Source organism: Alligator sinensis, unplaced genomic scaffold, assembly GCF_000455745.1.
Source record: "Alligator sinensis unplaced genomic scaffold, ASM45574v1 scaffold80_1, whole genome shotgun sequence".
NCBI lineage: Eukaryota > Metazoa > Chordata > Crocodylia > Alligatoridae > Alligator > Alligator sinensis.
Window position 1 is genome coordinate 1,435,307 of NW_005842206.1, and position 16,431 is coordinate 1,451,737.

A 16,431-nucleotide genomic window follows, 5' to 3' on the forward strand; every position below is an offset into this window, starting at 1 on the left:
TAGTTGTTAAAACTATCCAGTATTCTTTCTTTGTGAATGGCAAGTACAACAAGACTTGGAAAGCTATCTTTTCCTCCCCATTCCCCACCAAAATTTAAGTTATTTTATAGCTTGTCTGCAAAGATACTTTTATGTAACCTAACTCTAACTACAGACAGGTTTACACCCCTGAGTGTGATGTTTTATATGGCATCCAAACTTCTGGATGCTTAATATTTTAAAATATTAGGCTCTTTATCAATGTAAATGTCAAATGCCTTGCAATCTGACTAAGAGCGCCTGATCTTAAAATCTTGCAATAGCCAATTCCATATGTGATGAAATACTTTCACAAAGCACTTTATTTTTTAGATTTAAATTTTTCTGCTTTTGAATTTTATTTTTCCCTTCTAGAATTAAGAAAAAGCAAATTACTCATTTTGCACCCCCTTCATCATTTTCCCTCCTTATTTATGTTGTCTTCTGAAAACAGGTTAGGACAACTTTAGGTTTAATCTTTTTTGATCTGGAACTTGGCTGAAGTTCAAGTTCATATCGACTTAAATCACTATCTGAACCAGTTCCTATTCCTACCATAATTTTGAGATGATCATATAACTGAACATATAGGACAGGTTAGGAGGTAGCATTTGAATCGTCTTACTGTCAGTTCTTTAAATCTCATTCCTTGTAAATTTCACATGCCTTTTAAATGGTTGTTAGGAACTCTTGCTCAAGTTTTCATTGTTGACTGGATGTTTTCCATTATTTCCTTAATTTAAGACTGACTAAACCAGGGAAGGAGGGGCTACTTTTTTGTCAAAAGTGCCACTGATCCCCACTGCCAAGAAGTGGAACTGATAGTTTGTGCCCCAGGACACTGGAATCTAGGCAGGGGGTTGAATATTTTGCCATGCTCAGAGGGGTGAGAGGGAGGTTGTTTCCAGAAGCCATGTCAACCCGTCTGTGGTGCCCCCCACCTCTTGGGCGATGTAAGTGGGTACATACTTTTGACATTCTTCCTATGGGTGGAGAGAGGCATGTTAATGAAGCCCTAGTATTGATCTAAAAAATGAGAATTTGCTGGATGATGGCTGAAAATATCTGTGCAGAGAAAAATTTTACTTTCATGATACTTCTTTTTGTCTGAAAGAAAGCTAAAATATTTTAGCCAACTAGCTTAAAATACTGTCATTCTGATGGTATAAAGTACTGTTGCCCCTTAATAAATGAAAATAGAATGTTGTTATTTGAATACAGTCTTCCCCAAAATTCTGATATGTGCATGTTCTACATGTTGCATTTTATCATAACAGCTAAGAACTTTAAAACACACTTTGAAATTTTTTCATTCTTCAGCCACCATTTGGCTGAAAAAAAATGCGTCTTGATGTACAGCTTTGCAATAACACTCAAGAAATGTCTTGACTCTTGTGTTTGTCTAGGTGTGTTCTCTCCCTCCCCACCCCAATTAGATTGAAGTGTTGGCTGTAGTTTTAACAAATGATTGTATATATGCATACCATTTTGTAGCCTGACCTGGTTACGGCCTTTGGATGCAAACTTAAATGAGCTGAAACTTTTATATTTTGTTCATTAAACTCAGCATGTATTTTAGGCAAAAATAGGATTCAAGAGTGAGAATACAATTATTAGATGACTGGCAGAAGACCAGTGGGTGGCACTAGTAGTCTTGGTGGAAATCTGATTTTGATTAGCAACAAAACTAGAATTATCCAAGGACAACATTTAAAATTATTCAGATAAGCTATAGAAGCTTTTAAGCAGTCTGTGAGAATTTTAACTTGCACTGCTTTATCTGCTTCAAGAGAATGACAATACAACTTTTGAAGTAATCACTCTAAGAAGCAAGTCTCAGACAACTCTACAATCTTTGATTATTTTAAATGTCTTTTAGCATTCTCCTGAGCTTTGTAACTAAAGATACAGGCTCATGTCTAAACACGGTAACACTTTCTAAATTGTCAGTCTCAGCACTTTGTGCAACTAACTGTTGAAGGTTTAGAATGGAGCACTAAGATATTTAATTTATTTTGAAATTAGGTAAATTTAATTCTTAAACCTTGAAACTTTCCCAACTGTCAGCCAAGTGTATGCTTACCTTAAGAATAAACATGTATGAATGTGTGCCTTCACTTCAAAAGGGTTACTGACTTGAGTGCCCTGGGACTTTGGCTTTGAAATGCAAAAGACATGCACGTGTTTCTGTCCTTTCAAAGGTGTTGACATAAGTAATTTTATCACAGGTACTTTTTATCTAGATGAGTTTAAACTCAAAAAAATAAGTTTAAAACCGTGCTTGCCAAGTTAAACGAGTTTTCTTTCCTATTTTCTTCCTTTTGCAAACTGCTTATGAGGGTGAATATTCCCTTTAAAACAGGGTGTACCCAGTGTATGACGAAGTTTGGGGATGTATATGATTTATACATTGTGTATTTCTTTGTGGTTCTAAAAATCTTTAAATTATGTTACTTTGTTCTTAGTGGGGAAAAACAATTTGAGTGGTTTAGTTTGGTATTTTATATGATAACATATTTCCTAGTGAATTAGTTCAAATTACAGCTTTTTCCCTGTAAAAGCTGTTTTTAGAGGAAAACTAGAAAATAGTATTAAAGCCAAGCACCAAACTTTCAGTTTAATGTAAGGAGAGATGCAATATACAAGTACTGCATACGGCAATTGTCAGGTTGATTCATGGATTGTGTTTGTCAAGGGGTAATGTCAATGCTTAGCAGTTTCTTCCAGATCCAGATAAATGAGAAAATAAAAGATTTAAGAACATTGGATTTAGCCTTGAGGGTGTTCTTATATCAAGGAAACTGGATAGGAAAAGAATTACCCCCCCCCCCCCCCCAAAACAATAAATGTAGTGGTAACATTCACACAACTCAAATATTTCTTAGGTTGAACAGACTCTACGCAACTCAAAGAAAAAGGATTCTTTGGAAATATGGATGCACTTAACTACTGTTATGACTGGAATTGAGGATAATCAAGCAGTAGCTTTGTAAACTTTGTGATCAAAATACCACGTGTTGTGGAGAACGTCACCGTATGAGCACCATTTTCAGAGCCTTTTCCTCTAGGCATGGTTAGGGAAATAAAGATAGTCAAATCTGGTTTGATACTATATTCAGTAGTTAAGGTAGATAATACCAATGTATCCTTTTATTTTTCTCCCACTAGCTTAGTGAAAGACCTCTCTGTAAAGACCTCTGTGCCTTATATCAATTCTATTGTGCAGGTTCATTTGCATGTTACAGGGGGAAAAATAATATAAAGGAGAAAATATTTGTTGCTTGTAATTGACAGATTTATACTTAAGTAGATTTTCTGAAAGTTTGATTTAAACTATTAAGTGTGTTTGCTGTAATGTCTTCCCGTAACTATGAGGTTCACACTAGGTTGGTCCTTCCTGCAGTTGTATACAACTCAGAATAAGAATAATGAAAGAAAGCCAAATGAGAAAAACCTTGCTCTCATCTGAAATGATAGTTCTTGCTGTGCTTTTCCTTACCTCCAAGCCCAGGCTGATAGATTAATATTCAGTGTGTTGCAGACTTGAGATGCATTTTTTCTGATCAGGCAGAATAAGTGTTGTGCTTTTTGGGTTTTTTTGTTTGTTTGTATGTTTTACAATTAACAGATCAAATCTTGTTTGCAGGGAAGATATATTTTTGAGGTCTAAACTTCGTCAGTGTGTTCTTAGGAAAATGCAGACCCCAAAGCTCAAGATTAAAAGCTTGGGGCAAAGTATTACAGGTGACGGGAATCTAACTATTAATTGATCTTTCAAGGAACACGGAGTGGATTCAGTTTAAGAATGCTGCAATAGTTGTTGCTTTTCCACATATGAATATTGCTTCATTGGATCCTGTATTTCCACTGTTAGATCTTTGCAGAGTTCAGATCATAAGTGTCATGAAGTTGGAATTGTTAAGCAGTGTGAATAAAAAAAAACAAAACAAATACCCAACAAAAAACTTAAAACCAAGCTTAGGAATTTAAAAAATAATAATTTTGTTTGTTCTTTTTATCTTAGATTGCACAAGCAGAACTTTATAATTTCTTCATTATTCTCAGTATTTGAAAATCTTCCATTTTTCATAGGTTTTACATTAAGAACTTTGAAACTTAAAATGCTTATCTGGGTTGAAATCCACTTTAAGGCTTCAGTAACTTTTTAATTGTGAAATAGGAGTTGCCAAATTAAACTTTTTTCCCCAATTCTTTTTTCTTTCCTAGGAAGATATGAATTTAAATGAAGACAAAAAGACTCCGTTGCGAGAAAAGGACTTCAATACCAAAAAAGAAATGGTTATGCAATATATTAGTACTGCTTCTAAGGCTGTAAGTAAATATAATTTCCAAAATATGCCAAAAATGCCAGTGAAAGGTCTGTGTACGGAGGGATGATGCATCAGGACATTTATATTCATTTTTAGACTACCTTTGGTCCTTTAATAGATACAAATGTATTCACAGCACGGGCTAGATTTTGTAAACTTACATTTTTGCACACAATAGTAGAAGGTAATTACAGCGAACTATGTACGTTAGAGAGAGAGTTTATTTAACATAGTTAGGCTTGTTCACCACTGGAGATTAAAACATACAGAAAACTTCCTTGCCAAAATTTGAAACTTGATATTTAGTTTTTCAGTACAATGTTTTTAAAAATATGTTTTTAAACTGGTTCCTCTCTTCTATTTGACTCAACCTAAACAAGAATGCAGTGTTAAATTTTGTTAGTTTAACTTTGTTTAGGTGCATAGAAAGTGCATAGTAAACAATGATCTATCTTGCCTATATCCTTTCTCTAGCTGTTTGCTACATGCTGATACATGAAGGTATATATTCTTGTATGCATGCCCATTTTTTACTTTGAATTCCACAAAATTTTTCACTTTAGTGGAATATTGCTTCTGTGAATTCCATAGGCTAATTCTGCATGTGGTGGAAAAGTATTTCTTTAGTTGTGAATGTTTCCATCTTTAAATTTCATGACATTGGTTTTCCTTTTTTGAACACTGGGGGTAGGGGAATGTTCAGCTGCCTAAGCACGTGTAGTAATGGACAGGAGCGGGGCCATGCTGCCCTCACCTCCTTCTGCTGCCAGCCATGCATGTGCCAAGCCACTGTGGGTGGGCCACCACTGGTGCTCCCCTCAGGCTGCCCACCATTTCCCCTCCCCTCCGGGATAGGACTGTGTCCTGAGGGGAGCGGTGGCAGCAGTGGCTGGGCCACGTTGACTGGGTAGAGCCACGGCTAGGTGCATGAGCAGTTGGTGGCAGGAGGAGGTGAGGGCACCCACCCCCATCCATTACTCCTTACGCTGCTGGTGATGCGGCTGGTGTCGGGATTCTGGTGGTGGCGGTGGCAGCAAAGAGTCTTGTTACCCTGCTTTGCTTTCCTGTGTCAGGTCTTGCCCACCAGGCTGCAGAGGCAGCTCATGCCTGTGCCAGTCTGGCTAGACTACAGCCCTATGTGTCCTATGGGTGCACAAATCTAGGGGGACATGTGTCCCTCCTTCCTCCCTCCCCCCATGTGTTGCCTGTGTCCCCTCCACCTCCCCAATGCGTTGTCTGTGCATACCGCCTTGCCCCATCAGTTTTGTCATTTAAGTCTCTCCACGCTGCCTGGCTGCCATGTGCATGTTTACACGCACACGTGCATGTGGCACACCCCCTGCCCGATTGCCCTCCTCTTGCTACCTGTAGCCACTTGTAGGCTGGAACTTTGCCAGCCTGCAAGGGGAAAACCTTTGAAAGAGAAAATCTGTCTTTTTCTGCAGCAAACAGAAAACCTGGATCCCTGTTTACTAGTATGCACAGTGTTAACATATACGGTGAAGCTCAAGCAGTATCTATTTTTTTTAACAAATGTATGCAAAATATGATCCATTTTTAAAGTTTGTTCACGATCTTTTCACACGTTCTTGCAACTCACGGGTTGAGCAATACTGCTGTAGAGTAGGAATTAAGATATGTGGCTCCCTATGAGTCTTGAAATTTGAGGCCATAGTGAGAGAGATGGCAAAGCTTATCCTGCTGCCAAGTTTGCAGACCTTTGAGGAGCCCTGCAGGCCAGATATGGAGTATGGAGCTATGTCACCTATCCTGCAGGGCTAGAAAGTTGGTGGCAGAAGGAATGGTCACTGCTGCAGCTCTGGGAACTGCAGCACTGATATGCTGCTGCCAAATTGCGGCCCTGTGGATCAAGTGACACAACCCTGCATACTAGATCTTGGATATGTGACTATCGCTGTTCTAGAGGCACTGATGTTTCAAGATTCTGTTATTCAGTAAACTGCAGTATTTTGAACTGTGGTATATTTACCTATGTTGTGTTTTATAGATGTTATTATCACTTTTATAAGTACAGTAAAAGCTCTGTTATCTGGCATCCATGGGGAATGGGGGGTGCTGGTTAATCAAATATGTCGGTTTTCTGAGAGCTTATTGGCAGCAAGTTGGAGGTGTCTTCGCCGGTGCACCAGGGCTTTCACTCCCTGGTGTCAGTGTGCTGTGGGATGGGGAGGGGGGCCCCGTGCAGGCTGCGTTGTCCTGGTGCTGTGGTCTTCAAGGAAGAAGTGGGACTCGGCAAAATGAGACGTGCCATGGTGGGACTTCCGGTTTTGCTTTTTGCTGCATCGATCCACTGCCATAAACAACAGATGCCATCTATGACAGATGCCGATTAATGGAGCATTCCAGATGGTAAAGTGCCGGATAACACAGCTTTTACTGTATCAGTAAAATATAGTGTGTAATGATTTCTGACGTTTCTATCTCTTCATTTTTGACAAGTGAATCATTTTCTTAATGTGCTGTAGTCTTGGCATCAACTATTTGCTTTGGCCCACCTACCAAAATAACCAATCCCCTAGACATCCACAAAACAGTAAGCCTGTAGAATTTAGTTAGCCTTGACATAGGTTGTCTACACAAGTTCAAATGATATGGGTGAATTTTCCCAGGTTTGTACTCTTGGTAGAAAATCTTGTCCAGAGATGCCTGAACAGATGCTCAAATACTGATCCCTTGGGGAGCTTATACATGTGCTCCAGGAGGGGGGCGGGGCTTTAATTAGTAAAAGTCTAAGAGCTGCAGTAATTAAAAGTGCCTGGAGCGTCCTAGTGCTGAAAAATGTCCGTGGGGTGCTTTAAACTAAAGCTTGTTGAATGAGCTTTGGTTTAAAGCACCCTGTCACCATTTTTCAGCATGGGGACGCTGATTTACATGATGCTGGAGTCTGTTGGAGCACAGTAATTTACCATGCTCCAGTAGACTTAATTAATCAACTCTGCTTTGAAGCACTGTAATTACAGTACATTGGTGCAGCCCCCCTGCATGTGTATAGGAGCCCTTGAAGAGCAGAGAACTTGCAGTGCTGATGCTGCACCATCAATGGGGCCTCTATGAACACATCTTGGAGTGTTCTGCACACTCCCTCAGTCTGCTTGGAGATGCATGGCAGCAGTGCAAAGGGCAGCCTTGGTTTGGTGGATCCAGACTTCTTGGAGTTAGCCTGTAGCATCTTGCAGCACAATGAGGAGTTGTGAAGGGTTTTTGTTCTGCTCCCTGCTTGTGTGGAGCAACAGGATTCAGTAGGTGATGCACTATCTCCCAGGGCAGGGGGGAGAGGTGGAGGGCAGGCAGGAGCAAAGGACTGTGTGCTGGAACACCATACTGTGGCTTCTCTCAGAAGGGTAAATTGTGCAGGCATTCACAACTTCATTGCAGAACAACAAGGAAGTTTTTTTTGTTGGTTTTTTTTTGCCTCCCTTCCTGTCATCTGACACCTCCAGGGAAGGAATTCTACCTGATCAACACATCAAAGAGCTACTCAACACAGCTCACAAAGACACTCATGGACCCAGAGGACAGACTTCCATCTTCAGCTCCCTCTGTGCAAAAATGAAGTTTATTTCTTACCTATGGGAACTGTCTACCATCTTGTACCATCTGCACTTTTCCCAGAGCCTGACGAAGGGACTTGGATCCCGAAAGCTTGCGGAAAAGGACAATTTTCTTGTCATTTTCCACTTGGTCTAATAAAAGGTATCATTTTGGAACCAAGAGTTCTAGTTTTTTGTATGACATTCATTCTTGGAAGAAACTTTCCTGTTACTCTCAAGTTACTTAACCTGATTTGTTCCCAGGTTATTTTTGTTCCAGAGTGATTATGTTTGCTGTGGGAGACGATCTTGAACATCTGTGCACTCGTGGTATTTCTTGGGGCAGCAACTACTCTCTCATGAGAAACTGAATGTCCGTATGTAGTTGTAATCTGGCTCCCTCAGATCCTTAGAAGAAGCCACAAAGGAGTGTCTGCTTAAATGGCACTTAAAGATGACCTCCAGTATTTTGCTTACTACTTCAGCTTATGAGACTCATGGTTCGGAAAGATCATTTTTTCTTTGTCATAACTCTTCTTATGATCTATTAGAAATATGTTGGGTCTGACCTTGGTCATATTTGGAAAACTTGAGGACAAGGGATACTTTACTTCCATTCCTTGCTGCCTTCTCCTTAACCAGCAGGTAGCAGGCCTGATGTTTGATGTACTTGTGCTCCAGTCTGGACTAGAGACGTTAAGGCTCTGGTGTGCTCCCAAGGCTGGCAGTGCCAATCGGTGTTCTGCAAGCTCAGTTACAAGTTAATAAGGAAGACAAAATTTTAAATTTAACTTAATTTGAACACTTGTTATAACTTGTTAACTGTTCAGTGAGAAATGAAGCTCAAAGGGGCTAGCTCCTAGAGTCTGATGCAAGACCTGGGAAATAACTGGTGCTCCTCATTATTTTTTGAGCAATATGGGAGTCCTAAGCCTTTTAAGACTTCTATGTGTCTCTTCTCCTTTCTGGGAGGATGGTTATAGAGTTCAGAAATAGATTCTATTTGTTAGAAGGAAGAAGGACAATCTTGCATATTGGCATATTCTAAGACATGATATAAAAACCACTTAATACTTCACTGGATTCATATAAATATGTAATTGCTTGGTGGAGCTAAGATCCACTATTTTAAACAAAGTTCATGAAGTTAGTCTCTTTTTTAAAATCCATCCCTATCTTTCATTCTCTTGTGTCCTGATCAGTATTCTGTATTCTACAAGATGCTCAACTTCCATTAAAAATTTGATTTCTAACAATGGCATAATCTTACTTTAAAGGCCCCAAACTGTTAATCTAGGGTGGTTTCAGGGATTTGGTTACATACTTGCATCTTCACCTAAGTTACTGCTTAAATGTATTTTTATTTATTTATTTTTACTATTTATATACCCCATTCTGTATGCTGTATTTCCTCTTGGAGATGGCCAGTGAAAGTTTGGAGCATAAGTACATATGGTGAATCCTTTTTCTGGTTTCACCAATGTTCAATGAGGTCAGACTAATTTTTCTCGTAGAAAAGAAGGCCTCTGTTTCTCTGTGTTCATTAATTACTACTTTTTTTTCAATCATCAGCATGAAATCACTACAGGCATTGTGAAAAACATAAAATTCAAATTTATTGCATCTGTTGATTAAGGTGGCTTGACGAGCATGAGAGGTGTTCAACGCATGAATAAGTAATGTACTGTTTGTTTAAAATTGTAGATAGTTTTAAAGCATCTTGAATCCTTTTGTAATTGTACATGTTGAAATTATGAAATGTGAGCACTTGTACAATACATGCATCTAAAAAGGTCACTGTGATGAATTAGAACTTATTATCATTGTATTACATTTTAAGTGTTGCTAGGATTAAAACAAGGACAGTTGCATTGGAATAACCTTCCTAACGTTTTGTTTGTCTCTTTGGTAATATATAACTTTGTGCCGTGGAGCTGGGCAGAAGTAGCACGAGGGCCTGCTCCTTGTGCTCAGGGCCCAATTGGGCCCAAAGACCATCCCTGCACCACCCGTTGTTCCACAGGGCCAAAAGGTTGAGCACCACTGTTGTAGGCAATGGATCTTAAAACAAATGCTCTATTTTGTTCTCTTGGTCATACTGCTAAACCAGGTCTGGTTTTCTCATCTGTCTTTTCCATCAGCTTCCTTTCCTATTTAGAAAAGGGAAGCTCTTTAGCTACTCAAATTCTGGACTTAGACTTTTTTGTGGAAGGCCAGAGGTTGTGGCTGCTTGGATTCTTAACTCCAATCAACTCACTTGACTGTGGAAAAATAGATAGCTACATTGGACAGATTTTTTTCCCCTTCCCTTGAAGAAGAATGACAAACCTTAAGTAGAACTGTGCTGCACATCTGAGAGCAAGCTGTTAGCTTTGTAAAAGTGACTCCAGAAGTGGTTTGAGGAAGCAGATGTTCAGTTTATGCTTGAAAAGAAACAGAAAACTCATGACGGTGCTGGTTCACCTCCTGACAAGCTAGCTACCACGGAGCTCATGTTGGTTTATGTCAAATAACTAATCTGCAGTAGTTTGCCAAAACTAACAGGTGAAGTGTTATAGCTGCTGAACTGTAAGTGTGTGCTGACAAATGATTCTTTGCATGAGTAGCTCTCTATGTGGGAGACTGACACCTCAACACATTCATGAAAGACAGGAAGACATTTGATTTGGACAGCACTTCTGCTGAAATCTACTAACTTGGCTGCAAGCACTTGACTTCATGATTTGCTTTAGCTTTGGTTGAATTAAGCATAATTCAACTACTTTGCTGAATTAAGTAAGGAATACTGGGATTACCCTGTAGCATTTAACATGTAATCATCATTAAGAACTATAAAAGCAAAAAGGAGAAATACAACTGTGGTAACTATAGGGAAGGGGTAGGCAATGTTTTTTTGGTCGGAGTGCTGAAAAAACCACAATGTCTACCTTAGAAGATGCCGGAGTGCTGACATGCTGGAACCCAGAGTAGCTGTTTGCAGCCTCCCAGCTGCAGCTGACCCACAGAGCCCAGTTCGCTTGCAGCCTCCCAGCTGCCTGCTGGGAGCAGCCTGGGCTCCGTGGCTGGCAGCAGCTGCTTAGAGCCCGGGCTGGCGGTGGTGTGCCGAGCAAAATGGCCTTGCGTGCCATGCTCGGCACGTGTGCTGGGGGTTGCTGACCCCTGTTATAGGGAAAATGGCTTAGGTGTATACACCTGGGATTTTTCCCAGGTTTGCTTTCCTGGTAGAGAAACTTACCCAAAGATGTGGAGTCAGGCCAACTCTCCGGATCTCAATATTGCGCTGTTAGACAGGAGGGTGAGGCACAATTGCACATCTACAAACACACAAATCAGTTAGATGCATACGCGCACACACACACTACCAGCTCAGGCACGTACACATCCAAATGAGCCTAGGCACATGCATACCTATCACCAGTTCAGTCACATAAACTATACACCCCAAAAGTTGGACACAGATCACTAATTCGTATATCATGCACACAATGACACATGCACACGCACGTGTAAATTCCTAACTTGGATGGTACAGTGTATATGTGTGCACTTGGGGTACCCGGGGGAAGGTTCAGGTGAGAGTTAAAGTGTAGGGAGTGAACGTTGCCAGAACCAGTGGACTACAGAGAAGCTGGCTGAGGAACTGAGGCTTGGGTTTACTTAAGGTAGACTGGGGCTGGAAACTTGAGGCAGACAGCTGAGATATTGGAGGTCGGTGGAGGGGGGTGGGCAAGGAGGAGACAGCCAGGAAAGAAACTGAGGCAGAAACCTGGTTGCTCAGGGGAAAAGGAAAAGACAGTGGGGATAAGACAGTGGCAAAGAAACAGGGGGTTTGGAGGCAGAGGAGCAGCTCAGGACAGGTGTTGGAGGTGGCAGTGAGCCAGAAGCAGGAGAGGGAGAAATGAGACAGAAATTAGAGGGGCGAGGAGCAGGGTCAAGCCATAGTAAAGCAAAACCCAACTTAGGGGTCCAAATAACAGTTTTATTACACAGACAACATACCACACAACCCTTTGAAGTTATTGGTGTGCGCACACACTCACAATGGTAGCAGGAGAAAGAGACTCGGTGGAAGGGCTGGAGTCCAGGTGTGGAAGGGAAGCAGAGTCCAAGGCCTTGGCTGAAGTGGGGGTGGGCGGTGATAGTTACCTATCCAGGCTGGAAAGGGGTCCTTGTCCAGTAGGTGTTGCCCAAAGGGGGGCGCTGTCTCCAGGTGGGGGGACAGGCAGGAATGGGATGCCAGAGGACTGTGCCTTCTTTTGAGGGAAGCCACAGCATGTATAGACACTTTCTCTCTCAGGAAAAACTCTCCTGGGAGTGACTTAACCCTGGCAGTCCTGAGAGCAGTGACTCGCTTAGGAGAAGCTGAGTATTTGTACAAGGCCTTGCCTGGCCATGGTTGGCAAGATAATATTGGAAACTTTCCTTGTGATTCTGGAAACTTCAGTTCTCTGATGCAGGTTCCAGGCTAAGTGAGGCATTTGACTTTATTTTCCCTGTTCGGCAAATCCATGCAAAATGCCATAAGCAAAATCTCAATCTCCCACTCAGCTCTTATTGAGTTGCTGAAAGCCTGCGACACAGAGGTGACTTGGACTTTGGAGCCTGTTGGAAAGACTAAACTAAGAATATTTCTTTGTTTTAAGACCTCTCCTTTCTTGTGCATGTGTGTTGGTCTATCTGACATCTTTCCTGTGAAGAACAGTGTCACAAAGGATGTAGCTTTAGGGCCAGTTATGTTCCAGTCCTTTTAGGAGGGCGTTATAAGTGTGGGTCTGAGAAAAACCAAGCTAGTGTCTATAATAGTAAGGTTGGTATGGTGCTAAAATAAGCTCCTTAATACCTACTTCTTATTGCACACTTAGTCAGCAGTTCTCAAAGCACTTTATAGAAGAGGTGGTTATTCTTATTTTACATAAGGAAAAAATCTGGACCCAGAGAGAGGTGACTTGGCAAGGTTATTCAAGCCAATGGCAGAGAGAAAAATTAAACCCATATCATCTTCCACTTTGTATTCTGCTCATTTGCCCATGCCCCACCCTCAACATATAGATAAGCAGCAATTTAAGTTGGAATTCATTCAAAATGTTGTAGAAAAATATGGTTAAACTAAAAATCATAGACACTGGTGTTTTTTCAATATTTTGTAAGTTGTTTTTTTTTTTTGAGGGAGGCGTACAGAATGAAAGAAACAACTAAGTGGCTAGAAAGATCTTGCTGCTTGTTCAGATACAGGAAATAAATGTTAGGTCTTCATTGAACCATTAAGTAGGAAAATCAGAAAATGAACCTTTAATTTATTTTGCCAGAAGTTTCTGCTTTATGAGGTGCACTTACTGTGAAATGCTTCTCTAATTCTCTGTACTTTCAATGGTCAGTTAAACCTGCCTTGTACAGAAGGTAGATCAGGCCACTTAGTGAGTTTTGGCAAGCCATCGAGGGCCACATGACAGGCAGCCCAGGGCAGATAAATATTAATTTACTAAATTTTTTTAGGGGCCCTGTGGGCTGGATAAAATGGCCTGGCAGGCTGCATCCGGCCCCCAGGCTGCATTTTGCCCACCCCTGAAGTAGATAGTTTGGAAATCAACATAAATATCTTTTTTTTTAAGGATTGAACTTTATGCGTTGCCATAGGCCCAGATTTAATTCTTAATGGATGTCTTTTATGTATGTCAGTTTTGGCCTGAGGATGGCTTTCCTCATCTGGATGATGCTCTGTCTGCTTTGTCTATGGTGGTATACTTGTATTGTAATATCTGCATGCCGCCCCTCCCCCTACCACCAGTGCTGCAGTTTTTCTCTAATACTGGTCAGTAAACATGCAGTACGAGTACCATTTTCAGGTATTGAACCCAAACTCGTCTAAACTAGTCTAGTTACTGGTATCTCTACAAGGGATGCATGGCTGTGTGGATCACTAAGGTCTCTTAATGGTTCACATTTATGGCATATCATGGCAGATTATTAAAAGGACCCTGGTGGGAGTGCTGTGAATATGGAGTTCCTCCTACAAGAATATGTACCAATATTTGAGGGCTGTGGTCTTGCTGAAAGCTAAAGTACTAGGACAAAGTGATAGTCATGATGATTCATGAGGAATTATCTTTGATACATGTTCTGATGTCTCTTCCCAACAGTTCTAGAGAAACACACTAACTTTGTATGGCTAAACCTCAAGAGGAGTTAAACACCTAAATCAGTGTTTCCCAACCAGTGTGCCGCGGCACAGTGGTGTACTGTCAGTAATGAACAGGTGCGTTGCAGAATTTTGCCATGACAATGAGTTTACAAGGAGCTCATAGGTATGAGGATGAGGAATGCTTTAACAGGTGTGTCGCGGAAAATTGTTATTAATGTAAGTGTGCCTTGGGCTGCAGAAGGTTGGGAAACACTGACCTAAATCCATGCCACCCCTAATGTAATTGCCATTGAAATTCTCAGAGTGTCTCCTTAGTTGCTGTCCAGACCTGGTGGTGTTTAAACTTCTGCTGTTTGGGACTTCTGCAGTCACTAAAGTCCAGATATTGTGGAGCTTCTTGGAGCCCTAACATTTACCTAAACTCTTGGTTTGCTAGGTCTACCACAGTCAATCCTGGGTCTTAAGCTGTGCCCCATAGAATGCACAAAAGTTTACCATTGTATTATTCTTATAGCATCTTCTTTTCAGTTCATTGGGAAATTTTTGTCATCTCTAATCCAATTCTTGAAGTGACAATATAAGTAGTAGTTTTAGAATATCTTTAATTTTAATATTTTTTTTAGACTTAATTTTGTAACCAGTGTTCAGCACTCCTGGGAGATGAGTTTCTGTTTTCAAGATGTAGATGAAGAAACTGAGAAGTCAAATGACTTGCATATTCAACAGCTGGTAACTGGCAGGACCAGGAATATAATCCTGTGTTCCTAGTTCTATGCCCTGATATTGCCACCTGTATATTGAATTGTACTAAATAAATGGGAAAAGGACAGCCTTCTGAGATTCTTAAAGACAATTTAGAGGGACAGAATGGCCAGATTAATGTCAAAACATATATTCATTAGATGCATTAATAAACTTAACAGACACTTAACGTTTAACACTGACATAATATATTTAGTCTTTTCTTAGACAGAATCCCCATAATGAGAAACACAGGAAGAAAACTAGGCTGGAAGAGGATATCAGGAGGACATTTAGTCTATCCTGTGCTCAATTCAGGATCATCCCCATCGAGAACATGTTAGAAAGAAACATTTGTTTTTGACCTTTCATAGTTAGAGATTCCACAGCTTCAGGCAAACAGCTTTTCACTGTTTGAACTCCCTCATAGTTAGGTTATAAAGCTTTCTTTGTATATCTACATTTCTCTTGTTGCAGTTTAAGACCTTTTACTGCTTGCTGTCCATTTTCCATTGTGAGGACAATTGATTATGCCATCCTCTTCAACCACTTCTGTGTTTTGAAGACTTGTTCTACCCTACCCCCTTCCCATTCTTTTCTTCTCTGGACTAAATAATTCCAATTTTTCCTACCTTTACTTATCTATCTGTTTGTAGATTTTTAGCTATTTTTCTTGCTCTTCTCTAGACTACCCACTTTTTTCCTGTTAATATATCTCAGTACATTTTTAGGCTCTCTCTTACACTAGTATTACACTGGATGTGGAACTAACAATGTAACCTAGACTATTTTTGCAGTATTGCAGCCTAGCCAGTCATTCTCCATTTTATTCCATATTCCAACAAATAGAAGGGGTCCTTGAATTTAAAGTACACCCACGTTTTCTGATGCTTTCTCAATTTAAGTAAAAAAAAAAAAAAAAAAAAAAAAAAATTAAATTCAAATTTACAGACGTATTTACTTAAGTTGGTTAAGGGGAGGGTGTGGGGCCAGTCTGTGGCATGCTTGTCAAAAAGGTTAGCTCCTACTGGCATAGGTGAGAGCATAATGTAGCTATCGTTCCTACAGTGTTCATATCTAGGCTTCAAATTGTGTGTTGCATTCTAACACTGATTTTGCAATAATGAAAATATGCTGAAGGAGTTTAACTATACAGAGCACAGGTTGCAAATACTGACAGAAGTTTTAGGACTGTGTCTTAGTACAGTTTCTAGAACAATTTATTAAGCATCAGGAATCAAGTTTAATGATTACAGCTCTTGAAAAGAATTATCTATATAAATTACTTTTGTATACCTGAGAGAATAAGCGCAATTTTCCTCTTGCAGGGAAGCCTCAAGAGGAGTCGACAAGTTTCTCCACAGGAGTTCATCCAGGAACTTAAATCTGGAGCAAATGATGAAAGACTTGTCACTTGCTTAGAGTCTCTCCGAGTGTCTTTGACCAGTAACCCTGTCAGGTAACATATTCATCTGTTCGAACAAAACTGTCATATTGAAAATATTTAAAAAGTTCTCAGTCTACAATTTCTCTCCTAAATAAAATTAGTTTATATGTACAATTATATATTTTGTTCTGTTTTAAGGTATGTATTGTTTGAGTTTGCTAGTTTTAAAATAATTTTTGTTTGTTCAGATGAAGCTAGCAAAAG

The 16,431-nt window shown here is 40.2% G+C and overlaps 1 protein-coding gene across 1 annotated transcript in view; it reads left to right on the plus strand.

Annotated features, from left to right (window-relative positions):
• The window catches only part of LOC102388353 (protein diaphanous homolog 3), a 435,025-nt gene that overhangs the window by 9,210 nt on the left and 409,384 nt on the right, over window positions 1–16,431 (plus strand). The window contains exons 2-3 of the mRNA XM_006026725.3: window positions 4,246–4,350; window positions 16,109–16,239. Of these exons, the coding sequence (XP_006026787.1) occupies window positions 4,246–4,350; window positions 16,109–16,239 (236 nt within the window). The remainder of the gene's footprint in view (window positions 1–4,245; window positions 4,351–16,108; window positions 16,240–16,431) is intronic.